Source organism: Pyxicephalus adspersus, chromosome 1, assembly GCF_032062135.1.
Source record: "Pyxicephalus adspersus chromosome 1, UCB_Pads_2.0, whole genome shotgun sequence".
NCBI classification, from domain to species: domain Eukaryota; kingdom Metazoa; phylum Chordata; class Amphibia; order Anura; family Pyxicephalidae; genus Pyxicephalus; species Pyxicephalus adspersus.
In genome coordinates this window covers 66,988,798-67,012,126 of record NC_092858.1, presented here as the reverse complement: position 1 = coordinate 67,012,126, position 23,329 = coordinate 66,988,798, and the positions used below count along the sequence as shown (strand labels likewise).

Below are 23,329 nucleotides of genomic sequence, written 5' to 3'. Positions count from 1 at the left end.
CAGCAGTGGGAACATTTTATCGGTAGCACTTTTACATGTGGAGCACAATAGATGCAGCTTTTATTAACAATGTCTTCAGTGAATATAAATGAGCATTCGTTGTGTGGTATTGGCAGAAGCCCACTATGAGACACAAGCCTGCCAGTCCTATACTCCCCATTCCTCCACACACACATACTGCCTCTGTTGATAAAGTTAGTTGAAAAATGTCACATGTCCTGGCTCGTGACGCGCCCCCCTCCTTCGGTGGCGGAAGCAGGAAGCTGGTGGGGGCGGAGTGACGTCACGCCTGGGTTGTCCGCTGGGGATCCATGGACGGTGAGACCCCGGGAGGTTATCGGAGAGTGCGGCCATGGAGCAGGTAATGAGCCGTATGTAGAGAAGTTTATGTATCCGGGCTCAGCTGGTTGTCCTGTTTTATAGTACACGGCTGCCTGATCTATGGCTCCTGTCAGCATGGCAGCCTCATCACTGCAGCTCGGATGTTGTGCCTGGCCTCACAGGAAGTGTGACAACATTCAGTTACAGGAAGCTGCACAACTACTGGCTGACCTTTCTATAGAGACCGTTGTCAGGGGCTCCCCACACAATGCGCATAATTATTTATCCCACCATGAAGCACACAGATCAGCCCACACATTACAGATGTATTGGCACAAGCCGTGACTAGCCTCTGTAATCCCCATTACTGGGTAACACTTTGCTGTATTGTATTGCTGCCAATCTAACAATAGGATTTGCTGGGTGGAGGAGAATACAGAGGGCTGATGACTGATCTGCTGTTCCTTCATTGTCCAATCACAGCTTTGTCCATGCAGTGTTGCTGAGAAGTGTATGATCAGGACAAATACAATAACCTTGCAGGGTCTTGAGTCGTGTCATCAGGGTGCTTCCGGTAAATATTTGCTATTCTAGTTATATGAATACAGTACAAACATAGCCCTAGATGTCTCTACATGTGTGGAAGCTGGATACATTGGAGGTCTGCAGGAAATGTATTACTATTTGGTTAGTTTAATGTCTGCTAATGGCTCTGTGTACATGGGTAGAGGCGTCACCTCTGATCTAATCCGGTGTTGTTATAGGAGGTTGTAATATCTCTATAGATAATCAGGGGACACAATGCTCAAGATGACCAGCAGGCATACAAGACTTAACAGAGCATGTGTGATGCAGCACGGGATGCACCCTATGCCCTGTACCCGGTCACCCTGGGAGGTGGAGGTTGTACCCGGTCACCCCGGGAGGTTGTACCCGGTCACCCCGGGAGGTTGTCCTCGGTCACCCCGGTAGGTGGAGGTTGTTCCAGATCACAGAGATCATCGGGGACTCCATTATTATTATTAATATTATTAAACAGGATTTATATAGCGCCAACAAATTATGCAGCGCTGTAGATTAAATGGGGATGAATAGCATTTGGTTGTTGTATTGATATATTTCCATTCTGTAAACTTGTATCACCTGCTTATGTATATAGCACAAACAACACTCAGACGTCACCTTTATGTCACACTTTGAGGTGTATGTAAAGATATTTTTTTTGGTGGTAAAGGAAAGTTTAAATACTTTACACCGCTAACCTAGCAGTATGCAATGTACAAATTCCGTGCAGATAGCGTCCCAGCTTCACAGTTTTAGATGTGCTCTTCCACTCACCAGCTTCTGTGGTCCATCAAGCAGAAGGTGGAATAGTAATGTGACATTTGCACCTTGTTAGAAATGTGTGAATTGTTAGAATGGGATATAATTCCAGGTTTTTGTTGGGTAAAACATTAGAACGTTGTTTTTGTTGGGTGTATCAGCATTGTAAAACCCTGAACTTCCACATTCTTGTGCTATCTGTTTACAGCGGCCCTTTGGACTTGAATCAGGAGATTTGTACAGGATAAGTGTCAGGACATCTGCCTCTGTCCTCAGAGAAACACCTTCCATTAATAGATTTGCTGACCATTAAATGGCAGTAAAACAATTTAGGTATTTTTGTCTCTGCTTAATATTTTTTCCAGCTTGTGCATTGTAATATGTGTGCTGCTGAGGGAGTAGTACTTTTCTTAATTAGTCATGTATGTGATTGTGGCACTCCCTGGGGTGAGATCGCACTTCCACCAGACGCCGTCTTATAATTGGTCTCTTTGCTGGAAGAAGCCGCATTGTTGTGCTGTGTCACATCTTGTAAGATGCGTATGTGAAGATTGCTTCCCCATGGGCTTAAATTGTTACAGATTTCCTTTTCAATATTTTACTTCAAGAAGATCCTAAAGTAATGAATAAAATGATCACATTATCGGGTATCTATTAACATTTAAAAAGAATGCTTTTTCTGTGGATAAGGATTTCACTTGGGTGCTCTTGAATTAATTCAAATGTTAGAACTTGTATGAATCCATTCTCCTTTTGTCCATATCAGAGAGAAGATCGGTGTCTTTTGATGCTTGGAATCGGTTTCCGATTCTGTGGGATCTCAAAGTAGGGTCAGTGTCTTTTTGTGCCAATACATGATGTGTCCAAAAGAAAATGTATGGTGATAGTGAGATCATTATCATTATGGACCATTCCAGTGAGATCACAAGTCATTCTTCCCCTCCTGTGGCTGCAATAAATGGAGCTCACATACCATGCAGAGCTGTAAAGACATATTCCCAAATGGGGATTCTCAACAGCCTGGACTCAGGGGAAGTGGGTTGAATCATACCAACTGGGGACATCTTGTGGTAAAATGAGGTACTGCAGGAAATGGTTCTGAATTATAGGAGAGTATTGCTGGTGTCAGTATTTTTTGCCACTGACTTGAGACAAGTATAGAGACCTATGACTAGGCTCCTGCTAGATTTTCCTGCTGTGCAGACTTGTTTAAGGTCAGTAACTTGGCAAATAGCCAGACAGACAGCCATTATGAAAATTACCTTCAAAGGAGAACTACATTCACTTTCTGGAACTTCACTGGCACCTACTGGCCAGTTTTCTTCATGGAGCACCCATAAGTCCAGCTATGGGACTGATGTAACCTGGTAAAGGTCCTATGTTGGTTTGTTTGTTGGGGAGGTCCCATTCGGACTATCATTGGCATAGTTGTGTTTTCACTTGTGTATATTTAGATAATTGTGAGTCCGTCATTGCTTCTGAAGTATACAGGGCAGCAGAGTGTTCTCAGATGTCATGTTTAAGATGAAAGCAGATGGTTTTCCCTATAGGTTTACTTTTTTAAATACTTATGTTTAGTATTATTCCTGGTAAACCGACACCGTACTAAATAGATATTGCTATTTGAATTTAAACACCCGGGAGATAGGAAACACAAATAAATGTCTTTGATATGTATTAAACTTGAATCAAACTTGCCTACTGGTCTTCTTATGTCTTTTAAAACCCTCACTACTTCCCACCACTACATATCTCCCATTCTATTGTGTGTTACTCCCCCCTTTCCTAGATTGTAAGCTCTTTGGGACAGGGCCCTCTCCTCCTTTGTCACTGTCTGTATCTGTCTGTCATTTGCAACCCCTATTTAATGTACAGCGGTGCATATTACGTTGTGTTATATAAATACTGCTTATTAATAATAATACTAATCTTTATCATGTGATAAATCTGTATAGGCACTGACATACAGCCAGGTTGTATTGCGGTGACAGGACCTCATTACTGCAGGAAGGTGCAGGAAAGTATGGACATCCAAGTCCTCGATCTCCTCCCAGTCATTGTACATCTCACTCAGCACACCATAATTGTAGAAGTAGCTGAGGACCTGGATGTGATGTTTGCTAGCATTGTATGTATCACAAAGCCGGTTTTATAGAAGTACAAATTCTTTAACCAATAAACCATTTTGTTATAAGTATAAGTAGCTATAAGTAGTTACAGTTTGTTGATCTCTTGATGGATAAAAAAGCCACCTATACTTACCTGTATACTCATCTGTCACTCATATGGTTACCCTTTTATAGAGAATCTAAAATGAAGTAGCTGTGCCAAAAAAGGCAAGCAATGACTAGCAGTATTTACCATGCTTTGTTCTGCATTTGTGAGGAGGTGAAAATCTCCATAGGAGAGAAGATTCGGCTTTTTTGTATCCGGGGTGCTGCCTGATGACTGGTTAGTAATGATTAGGCAGAAGAGGTGCAGAGAGCATAGATGAAGAAACGGAGAGATTGTTGCACTGCAGGCACAGATTCCCCCCCATCGAGGTAAGTGACACCACCAAACCTCTCTCTAAATCTGGTGATACTGGCAGTCAGTCCCCAGTGCCCCTGCACTGCACATTTACTTATATCAGGTGCACAGGATTGCCCACACACACCCAGGAAATGTGCTGCTATTTTATAGAATTTCAACACCAAAGGTAGAATTTTCCATATTACTGCTTTTAATATGCTGCAATTATTATTTTTATATTTTTTTCTGTAGTATTGCAGATCCTTACTTCTTTAGTTCAAGCCCACATTACGGAGATGATCGCAATACTAAATGTGACATCTTGCAATGTGGGTCTAAGCGGCCTCATTTATTGTCCGAGGTTTAAATTATCCCAAGATTCATGTGCTGCCACACGGCAGTCATAAGGGGGATATTTGAAAACTTTGAAGCTTCTTTCTCTTTGAGAGGAAAAAAAAAACATTGGCTATTGTGGGGTTGTACACATTGTCAGTGTTTCCAACATTCTTGATGAAAATAACTTTTTGTAGTGCACCCTGCTGAGTCCTCTATGAAAATAACACACTATACTGCTAATCATACTGTCATATCTATCACACTGTCAGATTTTTGTTAGGTAATCCCTTGAGTTGTTTCTATAGTGTAACACATTCCGTACCAATAAACACTTGGCTTCATTAGATTGTGTGGCTCGTTTTGTAGTCCTAAGAAGAAATCACAAGCTGTATTTAGATCGTGCCCGCAGGTATTATTTACACTGGTAGGTGTGTAATGAAGTCAGTGCTAGATCTTGGGCAACCCTTCGTACAACCAATTTATTGGGAATCAGTGTTAAAAATGCCCCTTATATTGGTCATAGGAAGAATTCACTCCTGACAACTATTACAGACATGTGAGAAGATCATTGGTGTGGTGATACTGGCTGTGCTAAGTCAGGGCAGAGATCTTGGAATCCTTCCCGATTTCTATCACCTCCTCCAGACCCATTCACTACCTCCCACAGACCATTTATTGCAAAGTTGCTCAACTTCAAAGATACAGACATGGACTTTGTCTTACCAGGGATGAAGGTGATGTCCTCTATGAAAATCAGTTTATATCTATTTTTATCCTAAAGCATCCTACTTTATGCCCTCCCTTTCCATCTTTTCATGAGAGAGCACACAGGAGACAGGAGCATGGCCTTATCTCCTCCTCATTGCCTCCCCATTAGGACCCTGAGCCTCCTGCTTCTCTGATAAACCTCTCAGCCCAATCCCTATTTATATGGAGAGTAGACGGCTCTCATGCGGCCTGGATTCCTTATGTATCCCTTGAATCCTATGCAGGTTTATTATGTTGTTTAATATTCCAAATGCTGTTCTACTTGTGAAGATTTATATACCTCTATTATGTGGGGTTCATTTGTTGATTTTTGTATTACTTATTTTATTTCCAGTAGTTTATTTATGATGGAAAATAAAAACTAGGGTAAAGTTATCACTGTGCTGTCAGTCTGATCATTGTGGTCCAACCTGAGCTCTAGTGGTTTGCGTTTAATATTGCGTTATAATCCCGTAACCCTAAGCAGCCAATACAGAGTATTGTATGGGTATTGTATGGGTCAGGTATTGTATGTGCTGGCTGTATGAAATATTCAGGATGAACTGGACACCTGGTATACTTGTACATCGTTACCAGGTGGAGCTGGTAAATAATGTGACTGGGTACAAGCATGTTGGACTTTGTACGTGGCCAGCAACCAGAAAGATTCCTGCTGGAATTACTGAGCCTCCATAACCTGTGCGTTACTTTACCTGTGTGCAAAGCTTCAGACAGATTGCTAAATACAAACATGATATTCTTTATGAGAGTTGTTGTATCTGCTGAATGATTTGTAATTCTCTCTAGTCCTGTGTTTCTGATAATATTAACAAGTTGTGTGCTTCTTTAGACCTTTATGTACACTAAAAACAAATATTGTACATCCAAATCTGGAACCCAGCCCTGATTGGACAATGAAGGAGCAGCAAAACTCTAATCAGATCATCATCCTGCTTCTCTCCTTGATTTATTAAAGCTTGAATGGACATGCAGCCTGTTCTGTCCTCTGGAGACAAACAAGAGGCCATAGCAGCCCTTGTTAGTGATTCAGGATTGCTGAATGAAATTGTTGGACATGTGTGGCAGTGCTATATATTCACCCAAGACAATCACAATAGATCTAGCTCCTGTATAAAGATTTACAGCACTGTTCTTTACAAGTGATTACAGGAGGCTAATATCAAGAGACATTCACATATTTTACCAACTGGATTTTTGGACTTTTTGTGCCCTTGTATTGTTTATAAGAATGTACAGGATTTGCAATTCTACTGTGTGTACTGCTAATTATGATAACCTTTCGGAAATATGAAGTGTTTTCATTAGGTTAAGAGATTTTTTTTATTGCCAATAGTAACCAGTGTCTTTGTTCCATTTTTCCAGATGGCTGATTGGTTGCCCTGAGCAAATATATTACTGTATTGTTCATTGAATGCCATGGCTTATGACACGGCCTAGACAAACCAATAGGTGGCGATAGAGAATCAACTAATTCTCTGCCTGAGCTCTGGCCCTCAATTGTAACAATTTGTAAAAATATTCATGATATAGAAAGTCTAAAAACTATACTATAGCACTGCTTTACCTCACTTTCTTTTCTGGATACAGCAAATAAGTCTTTTTTTTTTTTGTTTGTTTGTTTTTTTTTTACTTACAGATGTAACAGTGGATTCCGCATTATAAGTTGCAGTCTTCTATCGATGTATCTGGGTCTGTAGCACAGACACCAATGTGATTGGAATAAAAGTGCTTCAAGATGGGCCAAGACAAGGGAAAATATGACTTTTATATTGGGCTCATATTGGCCGTAAGCTCCAGTTTATTCATTGGAGGAAGCTTCATCCTAAAGAAGAAAGGACTTCTCAGACTGGCCAGGAAGGGCTCTATGAGAGCAGGTATGCAGCTGCTGTATGCAAGTACTGTATACGGATCCCCCGTGTACCCGTTTTACACGGATCCCCCGTGTACCCGTTTTACACAAACCTTTACTGCTGGCTTTTTTCCTGTTGAATGAATTCCCTCATTTTCTGTCCCAGTGATGATACAAACATAGGAGCTAAGGAAGTCTCTCCTTCAAGGACACAGTTGGCAATGAAAGCAATATTTTAGCATGACGGCTGTGACCTCTGTCAGCTTTTTATTACTGTCTACACCACTTTTAGGAAGCTTTTCCTGATTCCTCTTCTAGAAGGCATGGTTAGCAGGACAGGAAGTTTGTGGAAATCACAGGAGCATAAATTGTAGTAAATTCCTGAAACTGGTTCTAACCCTTAACCTATCTAGCTAAAACTAGAAATTAAAAGCTTTAGCTGGAGTTACACTTTAACATCACCCATTTAGCTTCCTAGACAAGTCAGATGACTGTCACCTGAGACAAACTGTCATGCTCATGTCCGGGGCAAAAATCTGACATGTACAGCAATCCCCCAACATTGTTCATCTAACTGAGTGATGATCAGCTGATAGGGAACTACCACTAGATATTGAGGTGAGCACAGCAGGGTGCTGCTCGCTTGTCCCCCCCAGCCCCCCCCCGCCCGTCTCTATTGAACCGAACATGCACTATGCGTACAGCACTCGTTCATCACAAAAGATTGTTTCCATTAACAGTGATGTGACTTGTGTACAAAGCCTTGGAGTACTGCAGTGCCTGGGGATATTAGTGTACTGGGTTAGGTTTGCTGCTACTATTGGTTGAGTCTCTCTGGTCCTGGCAATAGGATACCAGAAGTGTCCATTTTTAAGTTGTAAATATAATTTTGTATCTTTTTTCCTTGGCAAGTATTGGGAATGTTGTTCCTCTTCTATGGCCTACATTTCTCTTACACATAAGTTTGTGCTGTACAAACTTTATCAGAATAGAAATGGTAACCTGTGGTGAAAGTACAGCCACACCGAATGACAAAAATGTGTATATCTAGTCCAGACATTTCTATATGATATACTTCTATATGATATATCTTCTTTTAATACAAATCTTCCTGGCAGTAACATCTAGTAAAAACACCCTGGATGGCTCTGCAGGTTTAACATTTTTCTTACAAATGAACAAAGATGAAATATTCATGATAATTACAAAAATACAATATTTTTTAATACAAATAATCATTTAGAAAAAAATACATGTGTTGTGTGGGGATTTATTTATACTGCAGTCCAAAAAAGTGAACAATGAGGGAAGAAAAGTCCATTTTAGATTCCATTTGAGTCAGTGGAGTATTTTCCCTGTTGTGTTCCCCCTCCAAAACCATGGCACAGGGGTGGCAGATGCCAGAGGCTGAGGGACATCTGCTCATCTCTCTCATGGCGTCTGATCCCTATGGAATGTATTGTATGTCCTATACCCCGACACAATCTGTATCATAGTGTTATAAAAATAGGGTCAGGCAGACCTACTTGTAAAAGTCCCTGACAATCACTTTTATGAAATAAAACTTTTTTTTTTGGGGGGGGCGGTGGGTTAAGTAATTGATTAAAAAAATGTATTTTTGTATTTGAGGTTTTCTGAAAACTCCATTACTGGTTATTCACATCTAAGAAAACATACTGGTTGTGGATATCACAGTGAAAATTTGTGCAGATACACTACAGGTACTTCATATATTTTTATATTTTACCATTCTTCTTTTATCATTGCCTGTAGGCCAAGGAGGTCATGCATACCTTAAGGAATGGCTGTGGTGGGCTGGACTTCTCTCAAGTAGGTATCTTGGTGGGAGAGGAATATTTCATATTTTACATACAGACTTGTTTAAGTTTTAATACTTTCCAGTAACAACAGCTGCTTTGTATATTTTAGGTGGTTTAGATAAAGCTTATGGTATCGGTAACACCGCTTTCCACCGTATGCAGATATTACTACAATATTATTAAACATAAGAAAGGAGAAACCTACTTATTGTAATATGGAAATGTCATTTTTTATGTAGCTATTTCCATTGCCATGTTTAACCCCAGCCTAATATGAAATGATTCCCTGAGAGTAGCTTATCAGTGCGATGGAAATATAAACATAATGCATATTTTCTGCCATGTGCTAAGACCTATTTCTCACCCCTTTGCCAATGACAGCCTTCACCTGGGTACAGTATACTAAAGCTGGGGTCACCCTTCTATTACTCTGTATTGGAGCATTATGTCTGCTGACGGTTGGCTGATTGCTGCTTCCTCATCACATGATCCAGGGAGCAGTAAGGAAATCCCTGTGACCTTTGTTATGTGTTAATTCCACCCTATGACCACCAAACACATAACAAGCGCAAATATATCCAGCCTAACAAACATATGTTACTGGTAACAGAACCCTGAGTTTGGGGCGGGGGGCTGAGCAACTTTTAATAGGAGGAAGATATGAAACTGGGAAAATTTTGGAAGAGGAAGAGTGAGAAATATTATATTTAGTGATGATCCTGAGCAATCTGAGTTGAATAGTTAGTGTGTTGCAGTGATTATTTTTGTTGTGTTTCTGTATTCTAACAGTTTGTTTTTGTAATTTTCAGTGGGAGCTGGAGAAGTTGCAAACTTTGCTGCTTATGCTTTTGCACCAGCTACTCTTGTGACCCCCCTAGGAGCACTGAGTGTACTGGTCAGGTATTATACCACTCATTTTCTTGTAATAAATCTATTCTGTATTGTTTATTGGTGTCTGTTTGCACATTTTTATATGACTGGTACTTTCATTAGGTGTCTGAGATGTACACATTATAATCATGATTCCAGGCAGCCATAGCAGTCAGATATGTACACTGACATAAGTTGTTTTGCATTAGGTTATAAATATATTGTAGTTAGCAGTATGATAACTGCACAGAAGTAATATCTCTTTCATGGATATTTGCACCTGCCTAGATAAGAACTGTATTGTTTCCTCCGCCACTATCCATCCTTTTATGTAGTCTTGCAGCAGTTTATTATACACAATAGTCGAAAGTTGCTGCAAATTTTTAAAGTGATAGCTCAATGCGGCCCAGGCCTGGGCGGAATGAATTATTCACAAAGTGAAATAGTTTAGTTTTAAAGCCTGATACTGTGATTGTTAAATTACAGAGGAGAATGAAGGGGGCATGGAGCTCTTAAGTTTATTTAAGTGAAAAGTTGTACCTGCTGTTATCCACTGTGCCACCTTCCAGATAACATGGTCTCCTCCACCACACCTCCCCCCACGTATAATTACTTATTACCGCTAGTGGGGTTAAAGGGTCAAAAAAAAGTGATACACAAGATGCCCCCAAAACATTGACTCAGTTCCCACACTCTTCTGATGGCTATAATGAAATATGTTTGTAGGCTTACTTAGTAAGAGGAGGGGTGAAGGCCAGCAATGGAGGACAGGAACATTTTATGGAGAGGAAATCCAGAAAAATTGTCTCTTTTAATCTCATCATTGTAGTTCCCAAAAAAAAAAACAGAAAGTGACTAAGCAGAGTAGCTTTTGATTATAGATGACATACCATCTAATAGTCACTTCCTCAGTGTGGAAGTACTTACCTGCCATGGCAGTGGGCATAATAATAATGCTGGAGACCAGTACATGACAATGGTTGTATCAGACACTAGATATGCAGTGATGTTTAAGCGGTGGTGTGACTGCTGACCTCTTTTCTTTCAGTGCCATCCTGTCATCATATTTCTTAAACGAGAAATTAAATCTTCATGGAAAGATTGGATGTTTACTGAGCATATTGGGGTCCACAGTGATGGTTATCCATGCCCCCCAAGAGGAAGAGATTAGGAGTTTAAGTGAAATGTCCGTCAAATTAGCAGACCCAGGTAACGTACCTGTTGAATGTTTGTGTACTGATGCATATAAAATGTCACATTGTGATGGGTAAAGGTATTACATGAGGAGCTTGTGTAGACATCAGTCTATTGAATAAATGTGGTTGCATGTATTTTATGTATGCATGTATTATTATATGTGTGTTGTGATATCCTGCATGGTTTGTTTTTTGGTGGGATAAAATAAAAAAGTTGTATGTAATGATAAATGTATAAAATTTTAGTATACAAATTCCATACAGTGTAGGTGAGCAATATGGCTGTCAGTGTGGAGGGGGCTGGTGGCCAGTGTGAGTTATTAACCTGGGATGATGTGAATATAGTTATCAGTCAGTAGTTGGACTAATGTAAGTTAATAAACCCACTGGGTGGCCTATACATGGCCCCAGTGCTTAACCCAGAAATTTTTTTGAGCCGGATGGGAAGAAATTGTAGGCGGATGGAAGCCCATAAATTGTGACCCAACTCTTCAGTAACCACCCAAAAACAGCCAGGTGGTGCACCCAGCTAAAATGGGCTGGGGAGAACACTGCATGGGCATAACTTCCTGGGGGAGGGTAGGATATAACCTGCAATTTAGGACAATGTTAGCAGTGGTAATGCTGACTGCGGGATGCTGCCTTTTGTTAGCAGCAAGTGTATTGGAGTCCCAATAAAAGGTTACTCCCAGTTATCAGAGGTGCAGGACAGTGTGTTTTGGTCCACATGTAAAATATATTGTGCTTTAGGTGGAAAACAAGGAAAAAAGGGAGATGTGAATTTAAGGGCAATGGTGAACCAAAAAAAGTAACATGAAAGCAGGAACAGTCACACCTTATAGTGGTATGCTTGTGCAGGACATGAATTATAATGTGTAAAAATCCAACAAACCTCTAATGTTTTCTTTTCTTTCCTGCTTTATAGGGTTTGTGCTTTTTGCAACAGCAGTTGTGATTGTGTCTCTAATTCTCATTTTTGTGGTGGGACCAAGTCATGGGCAGTCCAATCTTTTGGTGTATATTTCCATCTGCTCTGTCATCGGAGCCCTTTCCGTCTCCTGTGTCAAAGGATTAGGAATCGCTATTAAGGGACTCTTTGCTGGAGAGCCGATTCTGAGGAATCCTTTGGCTTGGATCCTATTGATCAGCCTTATAGTTTGTGTTAGCACTCAGATAAACTATTTAAACCGAGCTTTGGATATATTTAACACCTCCCTAGTGACTCCAATCTACTACGTGTTCTTTACCACCTCAGTACTTACATGTTCCGCTATTCTGTTTAAAGAATGGCTCCATATGTCTGCCAATGACATGATCGGGACCCTCAGTGGCTTTGCAACAATTATCATTGGCATCTTTTTATTGCACGCCTTCAAAGATGTTCCTTTCACTCTGTCTAGCCTTCCTGTTTCCCTGAGAAAAGATGAACGGATTGTGAATGGGAATCTATCCAACAACATCTATGAACACCTGAATGGGAATGAGGAGAGCTCTCTGCTCTGTGAAAATGAGATACAAGTGAACGAGAACACCACTTCTCGACGCAGCGCTAATCTGGCATCCTTTTAAATTGAAACATTTTGTCTATTGCTGGTAAACCTCATACACAATGATGGGACACTTATTGTCTGTAACACTCAGCGATGCCACAGAATAATGATTTGTAGCACCATTGTATTGCTCTCTATTGTCTGGACCAAACAGGTTTATTGAAGGCATTTTAAACACAAGGATAGCCAGCAACATAAGTGCAAGAACAATAAACTGGAAAATTAAATTATTGTGGTGCAGCAACTATATAAATCAGATGTGAACATTTTACAGAGAATCAATGCATTGTGAGTCCACTAATAACATGTGAGGGACGTGCAGCCTCCAGCATGGTACTTTCTGTAGAAATGATGGGGATATTTTATAATTGGAGATTTTAGCACCTAATAACATTTGGTCCTCTGTAATTTGCAGCAAATGTAATATACAAGAAACCTTTGGGAAAAGGGCATCTGATGTAAATATATGGCATAATATTGTCTTCACATGAGCTCTGCAGCCCTTTTTCTAGGTTATTTTAAATTTTGGTCTGAGAAGGGGCTAAGCACCACAAATCTATGGAAAAGAAAATCTCTTCCTCAGGATTATACATTTGTCTTGGATGGATTCAGTTCTTATTAGGCAACTGAAAACCTTTTTACATTTTTTATATTTGCGAATGCTACCGAGTGCCCTTTTATGTAAGCTTAGTTTAATTGTACATTTTCTGCTCCTGGGAAGGAAACCTGCACAGAGAATAATACAGGACGAGCATGCTCTGTATTCTCAGTACAGATTTTTCTAGATTGGTTGGAAGTGTGGACTCTCAGAGAAGCTCCCCATCCCCTTTAAAGCACTTGGGGCAGCATTAAATAGCCGATGGGGTAGAAGCTGCTGCTATCCTGTATGGAAATATTTTCTTTTTTAAAAGCCTTCAGCCAGCAGCAACGATTATAGCAAAGAGATTAAACCTGATCACTTTGTAAATGCTGTGATTTTTGTATTCTAAAATACTTTACACTTTTTACATTTTGCAAGTTTTGATTTGAGCCTTGAAGTCTGAATTCTGTATAATGAATCCTTGGCAATAAGAGAATGTAGAGTCTGTGGGGTAAGCCCCATTACAGTATTGGCCTGTGACAGTGGAACGACCATTAAGAGGCCATGGCTGAAAAGTCTTCAAATGTTTGTGATTTGGAAACCAATAACCAATGGAATGGCAATCCTTGTAAATGTCAGAATATTTCAGGTGATTTTATTACCCCAGACTGTACAGACAATCTTTTTACATTTTGTTTTGATTGGCCAGCTTGCAGTGCTTTGTTTTGCCTTACTATATTTTCTGTTCTGGAGCATGTAAAACTGTACAGAATTTTCAGACTCTTAATATATGTTGCACTGTTATCTTTAATTGTATATAAATAATAAATATGTCTAATTGTTTACTTTGTATGCTTTATGATCTGCAAGCTTGTGGCCTTTGTACAACACAGGATTGATTGGGGAAATAGGAATAAATTGTCAAACATAACTTATTTTGAAATAAAACGTTTCTTTGAAAACTTGCAACTACTGCCTGATTTTTTTTTTAAAGCATAAAACAATATTAGTGTCACTTACTTACTACATAACAAGATAGATACCTAATATTTTAGCAGATTTACTGTACTATAGAAACGTCAACTATAGTTGACATGTGTATGGGCCAAAAATAACCCCCAACACATGCAGTTTCCCATGTTGTATCCATTTAAAGAGTACAGAAAAACACCTGTCGATAGGCCAGGAATGCTTTCAGCATTGAATTTCCTGATGTGGTCCCAACATACTGCATTTTTTATTTTTTTTTTGACAGAGCGTTGTCAGCCTTCTCATTGTATTCAATGGCACTTTGTATGAAGCAGCAACGTATAGGGAGTTCATTATTGGCTGGGCAGAATTGGTTAAGTGCAAGATTTAAGGGATTGAGGTTAGAACCAGGAACAACTGTTCTCCCTCCTTTGTGCAAGGTGACACATTGGCCCTAATATAAATAAACTCTCCAAGTCTGGAGAGAATACACTTTTTGATCAGTGAAGCTGGGTGACCCAGCAAACCTGGAATGGATCTGGTCCAGGATTCAAAACCTTTGCTAGCAAATGATTTTAAGAAATCCATTCCAGGTTTTCTGGATCACTCAGCTTCACTGAAGAAAGTGTATTCTCTCCAGCCTAGGAGAGCTTTAGTAAATCCAGGGCTGTTGTATTGGTTTCCCTGTAGTTTTCTGCAGGTTAGTTTATAGACAGCTCTGTTCAGAATGTGTAGCACAGTGATGGTACTGCTGCTACTTTTGCAGTGTAATATCTGATGTGCAAGGACATTGGGTGCACTCAAAGTGTATATCACAATGCAGCATTCCAACACCACTACTACACAAATGGAATAGTCTGACTGAACTGTCACACAGGAGAAAAAGGATTGGGGACCCCGAAAGATGGAGCAGTCAGACTGAATTACTGGATATCAAACATACCAGGATCTTCCAGGTCTGGAGGGTAAGCAGGTAGCTTCATAATACTTAGTATATCTGCCACTGACTGAAGACTCAGTGGTGAAGTATTTCTACTCCAGGCCATCAGCCCCCTATACAAATCTTCTCTTTCCCTGGCTCCTAGCCCAGGCCACCTCCCTTAACCCTTCACTTTTAACATATATGCTGAAGAGGCAGCTAACAATGATCAGTCTGTGGGGGAGAGAAAGATTTTATCTGGAAAATCAGACTTCACCCATAAACTAATGAGCACCTACCTTTGACTCTTAATTATTGCTCCTCCACTTACCCCAGGACAAATGAACACTAGTGGTCAACTCTCCAGCAGAATGGATTACCACCAGAACCTCTTCCCCACACAAATGACCATATTTTCCCCTACTTACCAATCAAACTCCAAGTCTTTCTCTCCATACCAACAGAAAAAAAAAAACATGGATCCACATTTTTACATTTCCATCAATGAATAGGCATAATTTCTAGTGTTAATATAAACTTTTATTGCAAACCTGATGATACAGAATGGTCTTGGTTATTAGAAATAACATTTTTTACATTTCTGAAATAAACCCTCTTACAGGAAAAGTCATAAGTTCATAATTTTATGCTTTCTTATCTTTATATTCTCAAAGAAAAATTGTTTGTAAAAATGACAAATATTGGATCGGTGTGAGTGGTAGTGTTTGTTATTAACCATCAAATCTGTTTATGGGCTAAATAACTTATTGCAGGCACATAGAGCTGACTTGAGTAAGATCATCTTATCCTACCAGTCTGTCTACAAGGTGCAAGGTTAGCACACAGCAATATTTATTCACCATGTTTGTTATAAACCAAAGGAAACTATAGTCTGTAAAAGTGCTAAAACAGACCTGGGTACCCTTTAATGTATTAATATCTTTTTAAAACTGCAGTGGTATCTCTACACATTTCCAGCTCCCTATTTCCACATAAACAGTTCCCCATAACTGTTCCCAAGCTGCAGACAAAGGGATGAACTCTGCTCCAGAGAAGTCCTCATCCTCAGTGACTAGGGGCAGTCAGAATCTGTCCATAGAAACTATGGTAATAAAAAACATCCTGATTTAATGCTAAACAAGCAGCCATGTCTGAGCTGATCCTTTAACTGCTGTGAAGATTTTCCTGTATTATTTTGCAGTTTCTACCAGACAAATACAGTATAAGTAATCAATATACAGTGTAGGATGGGGAAATAGTACAGTAAGCTTTAGTTGCTGGCTAGCGATTGGTGTATGGGAGGCTGGAAGCAGCGCACATGTTCTACTGGCGTATTTTCTCCATCTCCTGACTTCAAGTATTTGTCCAAGATGGAAAATATCTCATCATTCAGCATCTGAAATTTTCGTATGCGTTCTACCATTTTCTTCAAGGGCTGCAAAAGTCAGAAAATAAATAAAAAGACCAAAATAAATATGTGACAGACCATTTGTCGCAAGGCCGTCCAGCAATGTTTATTTCTGCGTGCTTTAAACGGTCATAACGTGGTTCTAGGATGAGCATGGTGGTGGACTTGCACTGTTCATATCAGGTACAATGCTCCATACAACCTTGACCTGCCTGAGAACATTTATTGCACATATTTGGGTACCTTTAGGATTCTAACTCTGTAGCAAGGTAAATACTGGGTGCACAAATTCCACAATTCAATAAATACAAAAGAAAGGGTAAAAATATACTGGGAGCTGAAAAACACTGTCCGCAATTCTCTATGTATAAAGAGGATAATCTAATATAGTAAACACATTGATTATTTCCATACAGATTCTACAATAGTGTAAAACCTGTATTAATCTCTTTGTAGAAATATGAAAATGTACAAAAAAGTGTCATACAAAAAAAATGTCCAAACATAGAAAACACAGTGCGGTCATTCTTCAGTTAGCTCCTCGGGGCATTTTCTATTTATTATCACTTAACAACCTTGGACGCCAGGTCCAGTACTTGGGAGTTCTAGTCTGGCTGACATCTATCCACCACTTGTCTAACTTTCTGGTGTGTAAAATTTTAAATATTTTAGAGTGAATGTTCTGAATGCCTGACTGCTGGGACGTGCTCTCTTCTATGAGAAGTGAATAACTTTTGTACAGATACAAGGTGTCATTCATTGCTGTAGCTGTGACATTCCAACATATTATGGTACTGGGAGACAATGTGTACTTTGTGTTTATTTATTTATACCTGGAGCCCCATAGATGTTTTTATACCATTGTGGAATCTGTACATGTGGGGAATAAAGGCAGCTGCTATGCAGCCCTAAACTCCTGAGAATCTAAACTACAACTGTTTAATGTTTCCTAAAGTGAAATTTGTCTGGTACAATAGAGAACACAGGAAAAAATGTTGTTATATGAGGAACCCCAACCATTTACATACCACACTCTTGATAATTTCATCCTTTCCATCATGTTTCTGTACTTTCAGGAGGTGATAGCAGAAGTCCAAAACGTTAAAGCGACGATGCTGGCCCAGAAGAACAATGATCATACAGCCAGCCCAGTGAAGTCCATCACCAAAACACTGCCTATTATAAGAGACGTAAAACATAACCAATTCATTTACAGTTTATATACAGACCACAGAAGTCTACAAATAAAACATGTACATTAGAGAACTACAGGGATTGATGCAATAGATGTGTATACAGAGGACAAGTACCAAAAAAACAGAAATATTTCAGAGGACTTCTATCCTCACTAATATAAAAATAAAATACATTCAACAGAAGCAGTTTCTTGTAGGGGATATTACAAATGAGGAACTTTATAGCATTGGTGACAATAAATGAGCATGAGCAGAGCAATAAAGAGAAATGATCATTACAGGGTTACTTTACACAAGATTTTATAGAGAATTATTACTTCGGCTAAAATGTTCTAATGAACCATTTTATTTTAATATTAGAAAAGAACCTTTTGGAAGGAACATAAATACTTACTCCACAGTAAATTCATGAGCGCCTACTGGTATGCAATAGACAAACTGCATAGCGCTCCACAGTCTATGGAATTCCACACATTCATCTACATGCATCACACCATTGCTGGGCAGGGGGCCACGCCAGATAGCATCATCAAGAAAACCACGGACCCGGGTAAGAATAACTTCAAACATTGACAGGCCACAGCAGAGACGCTCTTTGGTTAGTAAGTCACCTTCTCTTGCGATGGCAATTTGCTGTGAAAAGAAGTCAAACATAAAAATTAGTATTGTGAATCTGCAAAGTAATAAAACAAATATTTTTTTGTTTCTCATTGTTCCGATTATTATCCTACTAGTCATTAAAAAACCTCTAATGTTAATCATACATACCTGAGGTGTCCCCAATCTTTCTATGAGTGGCACCAGGTGGAGTGGGGCGTACTTTGACTCCAGTCTCTTCATCTTTGCCTCCAGACGTTCCCCCTCTGGAAATCAAAGCATATGCAATTATACAAAAGACATACATATAGGTTTTAAAGAGAATCAATGTTTTCTTTGCTTACGAAGCTTAAGCACTAAATACAGCTAATTTTGTACTTATAAGAAGCCTTCAAGCTTCAGGTTATACTGAGAAAAAATGGATGCCAGCTCAGGATTACCCTTCCTACTACCAGCGGCCTTTTCATAACATGACTATAAAAACAGAGTTGGAACCTCTGTCCTTCAACTGACTCAAAGAAATGGATTCTATAGGGAGTATAAAAATGCTCTGTGTTGGAGCCAAGTGCCCAAAAAGTGACTTCTAGGCTCTCTGCAATGTCCAGTCATTGCACTATAAACCAGATAGGTGCAATTAAAAGACTATTCCTAAAAGAGATATAGAAAAAGTCTTAGGAAGAGGGAAGTAAGATCAGATGTCCGTCCTCCTGGAATTCTAGCAAAAACAAAAGGCATGCTAGTATGAAAGGGGTTATCCTAAGCTTCTGCCAGTGTCAAATCCTTAGTAAGCAGCAGTATATACTAGGTACTACTAGTACTAGTATAGTATATACTACATAAAAGGCTTCCTGTACCCCTCAATGGACAGGAAAGAAAAATAAAAAATAAAACAAGTCAGAAGTCAGTCACCGCCTGTCCATTGAGGGGTACAGGAAGCCTTTTATCCAGTATCTAGCTAATAAATCAGGGTCATTATCGCTACACCGAAGACACAATTTTCACTGTAAAGACTCCCGACCCTAGCTTATCCCATCCACACTATTCTATTCACATTGTACAGAACTCCAACCTCAGCTTAGCTTGTGCACACAACATTTTGTTTGTACTAAAAAAAAAAAAAAATTCCTGTCTAAATCCCCCTCCCCTAAAACAGTAATTAGGAAACTACACAGCGTTTGGGGGCTTATTTATAAGTGTTACAGCACACAAATACCAACCTGTAACAATCTAGTTGTAATTCTTAATTTAGAAAATTAGAAAGTTAGAAAATAAAATCTAAATTATGGTTTACTACAAATGTTTCTCTAATATGTGGTACTTTGTCTTGTAATACAAGCATATTGCTGTTATGAGTAAGGCTAGGTACACACATGCAATAATTATCGTTTGAAAACGAACAATCAACAATTAATCCTGATTATTTTGACTGATCCTATTGTGCACAATTCTGTACATGCTGTAATAATATGATTGTTCAAATATAATCCACTAATAATGTGCAGGAAGTGACATGTACAGAAGAAAGTGTATCACAGAACAATCCACGTTCACTGAACGACCCTACACACAATAGATTACAAACGATCGTCGCCCAATCAGATCTGTCGGGACGATCGTTCGTTTCTAGCGAGATTCCTCGTACGTCGGCGTGCACTTTTTTGTTAACAATTATCGAACGTTCTTTCGTGGATCGTTTGTTTCCAACGACAATTATTGCACGTTTGTATGTGCAAGGGCACCTTGATCTAATTGCTTCCTGTTATTTTGTAATATAATGCTTCATGGGTATACTCAGATCAAAATGACTATTTTATCCTAACCTAAACATATAGAATGAAATGAACCTCACTGGATGGTCCATGAAAAGCATCTGCTGGGCATACACTCACCTTTGACATGGACTCTGGGCAGAATGTTCTGGAAAGGTGCAGCATGAAGCAGGTCACACACTTCTTCTAGTGACTAAAAATGAGTTAGGGGGGGAAAACATTATTTACCATATAGGAAAAACACCCTGAAAGAGACACAGGCATCATTTTATAAGTCTCTGCAGTCACATAAATATCCTTTTGTTTTCTTCCATTCTGTTTGTAGAGCTTGTTGCTGACAAACAAGAAACATTTCTTTCAATTAGTGTCTAATGTTCTGGCTAAATGAAGCTAAATTGCTTCGCTCCAATGACTAAGCTAATTCTGTTGCTACGATACACCGAGCCTTCAAAAGCGTATGATTAGCCAGTCATTTTGTTGGACCCCTCAGCCCATGAATCATAAAATCTCGTAATCCCCCAGCATGATTGTTCTTGGATTGGTGGGCTCAGTAAGCAAACAATAACATTCTGCCAAGGTGATGGGGCCACATTCTGTAGTGTCACTTGTATTCATGCAGAAGCCCTGACAAGGACAAGCACTGCCACAGCTTAGAGATCACAGAGAACAATAGTGAAAGCAAGGCTATAAATGCACAATTCTGACCTGTGCTGGATAACATCTCTTTATGATATATCCACACTGTATTTATATTCAGTATGATGATGTTACCCATCTGCAGACTAGATCCTAACTCAATACTGGTATTTAATCATCAACATAATAATATCATTATTTGTTCATCTTTAAAATTTTAAGTTTGTTTTTGAAGAGAAGTTACATGTATAACGGATTCTGCCCCACTATCAGCTCTGTAATTCGTTGTACACTGGGATGGGGGGTTTCTAAAGCATTCAGAGAAGAGGGGAGAGACAAATTTAATTCCATCTTTTTCTATTTTATGGCCCTGGACCAGACTGTATTGCTGATCTATGCAGTGTAACCTGAAGCTAGGTTCCAGCCCTGTCTGTCTTGCCATACAGAGAGTGCCTGGATCATAACAACAGTTATCCTTTACTGGATAAAATCTTTTATTTCTTTTACTTGGGCATTTAGGCATTTCCCTAGAGTTCAGCTTTGAGAACTGTTCCATATTAAAGTTGTCCGAGAGGCACCACTGCAGCCAGTGGATTCAATAATAAAACAGTGCGTACATGTGTTAGTTTAGCATGCTACCAATGAATGGCAGCAGTTATTTTATATTTTTTATAGTACGGTCATTCAGAAATATCTTACATTGTCATTGAATTAATTACTTTAGTAATGGTCACACATACTTTACATGCATTGTGGCATTACTATAATGTAATAACTCTACAAGACTTAACCTACGATACAAATAGACTGCAAATGAATTTTAGGTGGAGCTGAACTGAATAAGAGGTCTCTATTAAATAGTAGGCTGTGTATGTGCTGCCCAAATTATATGGCAGTATGATTTGTATGTTCTGAAAGGCGTTCCCTGTAAATTTAGTGGAAGAATATAAAGTATGAGTATGCACATTAACCCTAGATGTTCTAGATCTGATACATAATCACATTACATGACCATTTTGAATTGCTGGTGTGGCAACATGAAGTATCCTGCCAAATCATATGCTATGCATACTGCAATTGGGAAAATAATTGTGCTCTGTAGGGTTTACACATGGATATCACACAGAATAAAACAGATTGCACTGATAAAATATAAAACTATAAAATTCCTGGTGGAAATGGCCACAGAAAGCAATTTATCTGTTCATAGTCATAGTTTTGCGGTTCACTTAGCAAAGATGAAACATGTTTACTACAGGTAACATATCAATAAAAAATTAAATAAACAAATCCCTATTTGGCCACATAATTGTCAGATATGTATTCTGATTGAGTATAAATATAGGAATATATTTATTATATATAGCAGACTCTAAAGCAGATTTGGTTATAAACTTAAAAAATTACCCAAATGAGCAATAATAGGGTGTCAGGGACTGATGAACATACCATCTATACCAGGTTGGGAACTAACCAAATACCCAAATAATTATTAATATGTAGGCATGGATTAATGTACATACCAAGCTTTGTTCAATAAGAAGACAGAAGAGCATGGCATTGCCCACTTCTCTCAGATTCTGGAAGCACACAGTCTTCAGCTCAGCATATTCCACTATGTCCTTCAGCTGATGATGGAAAAACTCCAAAATGCCTAATATACAAGTGCAAAAAAAAACATAACATGAATACTTTTTACACTGTGTTTATGCAAGACAAAAGAAAAAACAGTGGAAATGTTCATTAATCATATTTGTTAGAGCTTCTTGCTAGGCTTTCCCCCATCTGAAGTCAACTAAGCTACATGTGCTTTGTCACCAACGCTCCATTAAATGGGGCTTCAGGTATACAGGGAAACGTACCTACCCCCATGGAAAGGGCTTTAGGAACAGCAATTTTCCAAAGGGGCACTAGGGGGGAGAGCCTGGCATCAGGGGGCAATATCATCCTGAAACCAGACTAACACTGGTATCTTAGAAGACTAGAGTAAAAGAAACTGACAGATGACCGAGCAACTGGATAGTTTTACATTGGCCTTCAGTCCTAGACCTGGAGGGGATCAAAGTCTTTAAAAAATGTATTCTAAATCAGTGGTCTTCAACCAGTGGTCCTCGCCTCTGGCTGGTGTGCTCCCCAGCGGGATCAGAAGGACCCCGCTAAGGGGGAGCACACAGGCCAGAGCCGCAGACCATGTCTCCTCTATGCATCGCAGGCTCAGGTCGGTGGGCGGGTTTGGTCTTTGGTCTGAGCCTGCGATGGGAGAGTGGGCCAGTTCTGGCATCATGACGTCACTCTGCAGGAAGTGTCTACCCCTTTGAGTTACACACGGCTCCCTGCGCATGCGCGGTCCAGAGTCTGTGAAATTAGTGGTCCATGACAACAAAAAGGTTGGCGATCACTGTTCTAATGTCAAACCCACCAATGCATATGGTAGCCAGAGACCTTGCCTAGGCTTTAAGTGACCTGGTAGAGCAGCTTTTGAATTTCGTGGAAAAAAATAGGTAATTTTTTTTTTTTTATTGTTAATGCGAACAAGTGAATTGTGGGTTTTTAAAATCCTCTCAGCTCGTTTTGTAAAGGTCAAACAAAAGGCTCGGGGCTTGAGAAAATGTATTATTTTTCCTAAAACACAGAAATAATTTTTTTTTTTTTTTATGTTGAATACCAAAATGAGTTGGTACTAATTATTCTATCATATAAAACTAAATGTA

The 23,329-nt window shown here is 39.3% G+C and overlaps 2 protein-coding genes across 5 annotated transcripts in view; one reads left to right on the top strand and one right to left on the bottom strand.

Moving 5' to 3' along the window:
• The first annotated feature begins 254 nt into the window (after positions 1–254).
• On the top strand, positions 255–14,093 carry NIPA2 (NIPA magnesium transporter 2). 2 transcript variants are annotated; one of them, XM_072412847.1, is made up of 7 exons: positions 265–361; positions 4,030–4,187; positions 6,896–7,133; positions 8,882–8,938; positions 9,738–9,828; positions 10,847–11,007; positions 11,920–14,093. In XM_072412847.1, exons 3-7 carry the CDS (start codon positions 6,995–6,997, stop codon positions 12,561–12,563), a joined length of 1,092 nt encoding a protein of 363 aa, XP_072268948.1. In that variant the 5' UTR covers positions 265–361; positions 4,030–4,187; positions 6,896–6,994; the 3' UTR covers positions 12,564–14,093. The 2 variants fall into 2 exon arrangements, with proteins under 2 accessions (XP_072268938.1, XP_072268948.1); XM_072412837.1 differs by lacking the exon at positions 4,030–4,187 and having other exon boundaries at positions 255–361.
• Positions 14,094–15,530: 1,437 nt separating this feature from the next.
• Positions 15,531–23,329, bottom strand: part of CYFIP1 (cytoplasmic FMR1 interacting protein 1) — a 54,554-nt gene continuing 46,755 nt past the window's right edge. For all 3 annotated transcript variants that reach the window (XM_072412801.1, XM_072412792.1, XM_072412810.1), the window contains 6 exons: positions 22,142–22,272; positions 20,103–20,175; positions 18,385–18,479; positions 18,011–18,249; positions 17,449–17,596; positions 15,531–16,447 (listed from right to left, as the gene is read on the bottom strand). In XM_072412801.1, coding sequence (XP_072268902.1) covers positions 16,283–16,447; positions 17,449–17,596; positions 18,011–18,249; positions 18,385–18,479; positions 20,103–20,175; positions 22,142–22,272 — 851 coding nt within the window. In that variant the 3' untranslated portion in view covers positions 15,531–16,282. The remainder of the gene's footprint in view (positions 16,448–17,448; positions 17,597–18,010; positions 18,250–18,384; positions 18,480–20,102; positions 20,176–22,141; positions 22,273–23,329) is intronic.

What these genes read in the sequence shown, in the direction of transcription:
- NIPA2 (XM_072412837.1), top strand. Translation starts at nt 6,995, where the DNA reads ATGGGCCAAGACAAGGGAAAATATGACTTTTATATTGGGCTCATATTG. An exon ending in GAAGGGCTCTATGAGAGCAG is followed by an intron (nt 7,134 to 8,881) that starts GTATGCAGCTGC and finishes CATTGCCTGTAG; the next exon opens with GCCAAGGAGGTCATGCATAC. An exon ending in CGTCAAATTAGCAGACCCAG is followed by an intron (nt 11,008 to 11,919) that starts GTAACGTACCTG and finishes CCTGCTTTATAG; the next exon opens with GGTTTGTGCTTTTTGCAACA.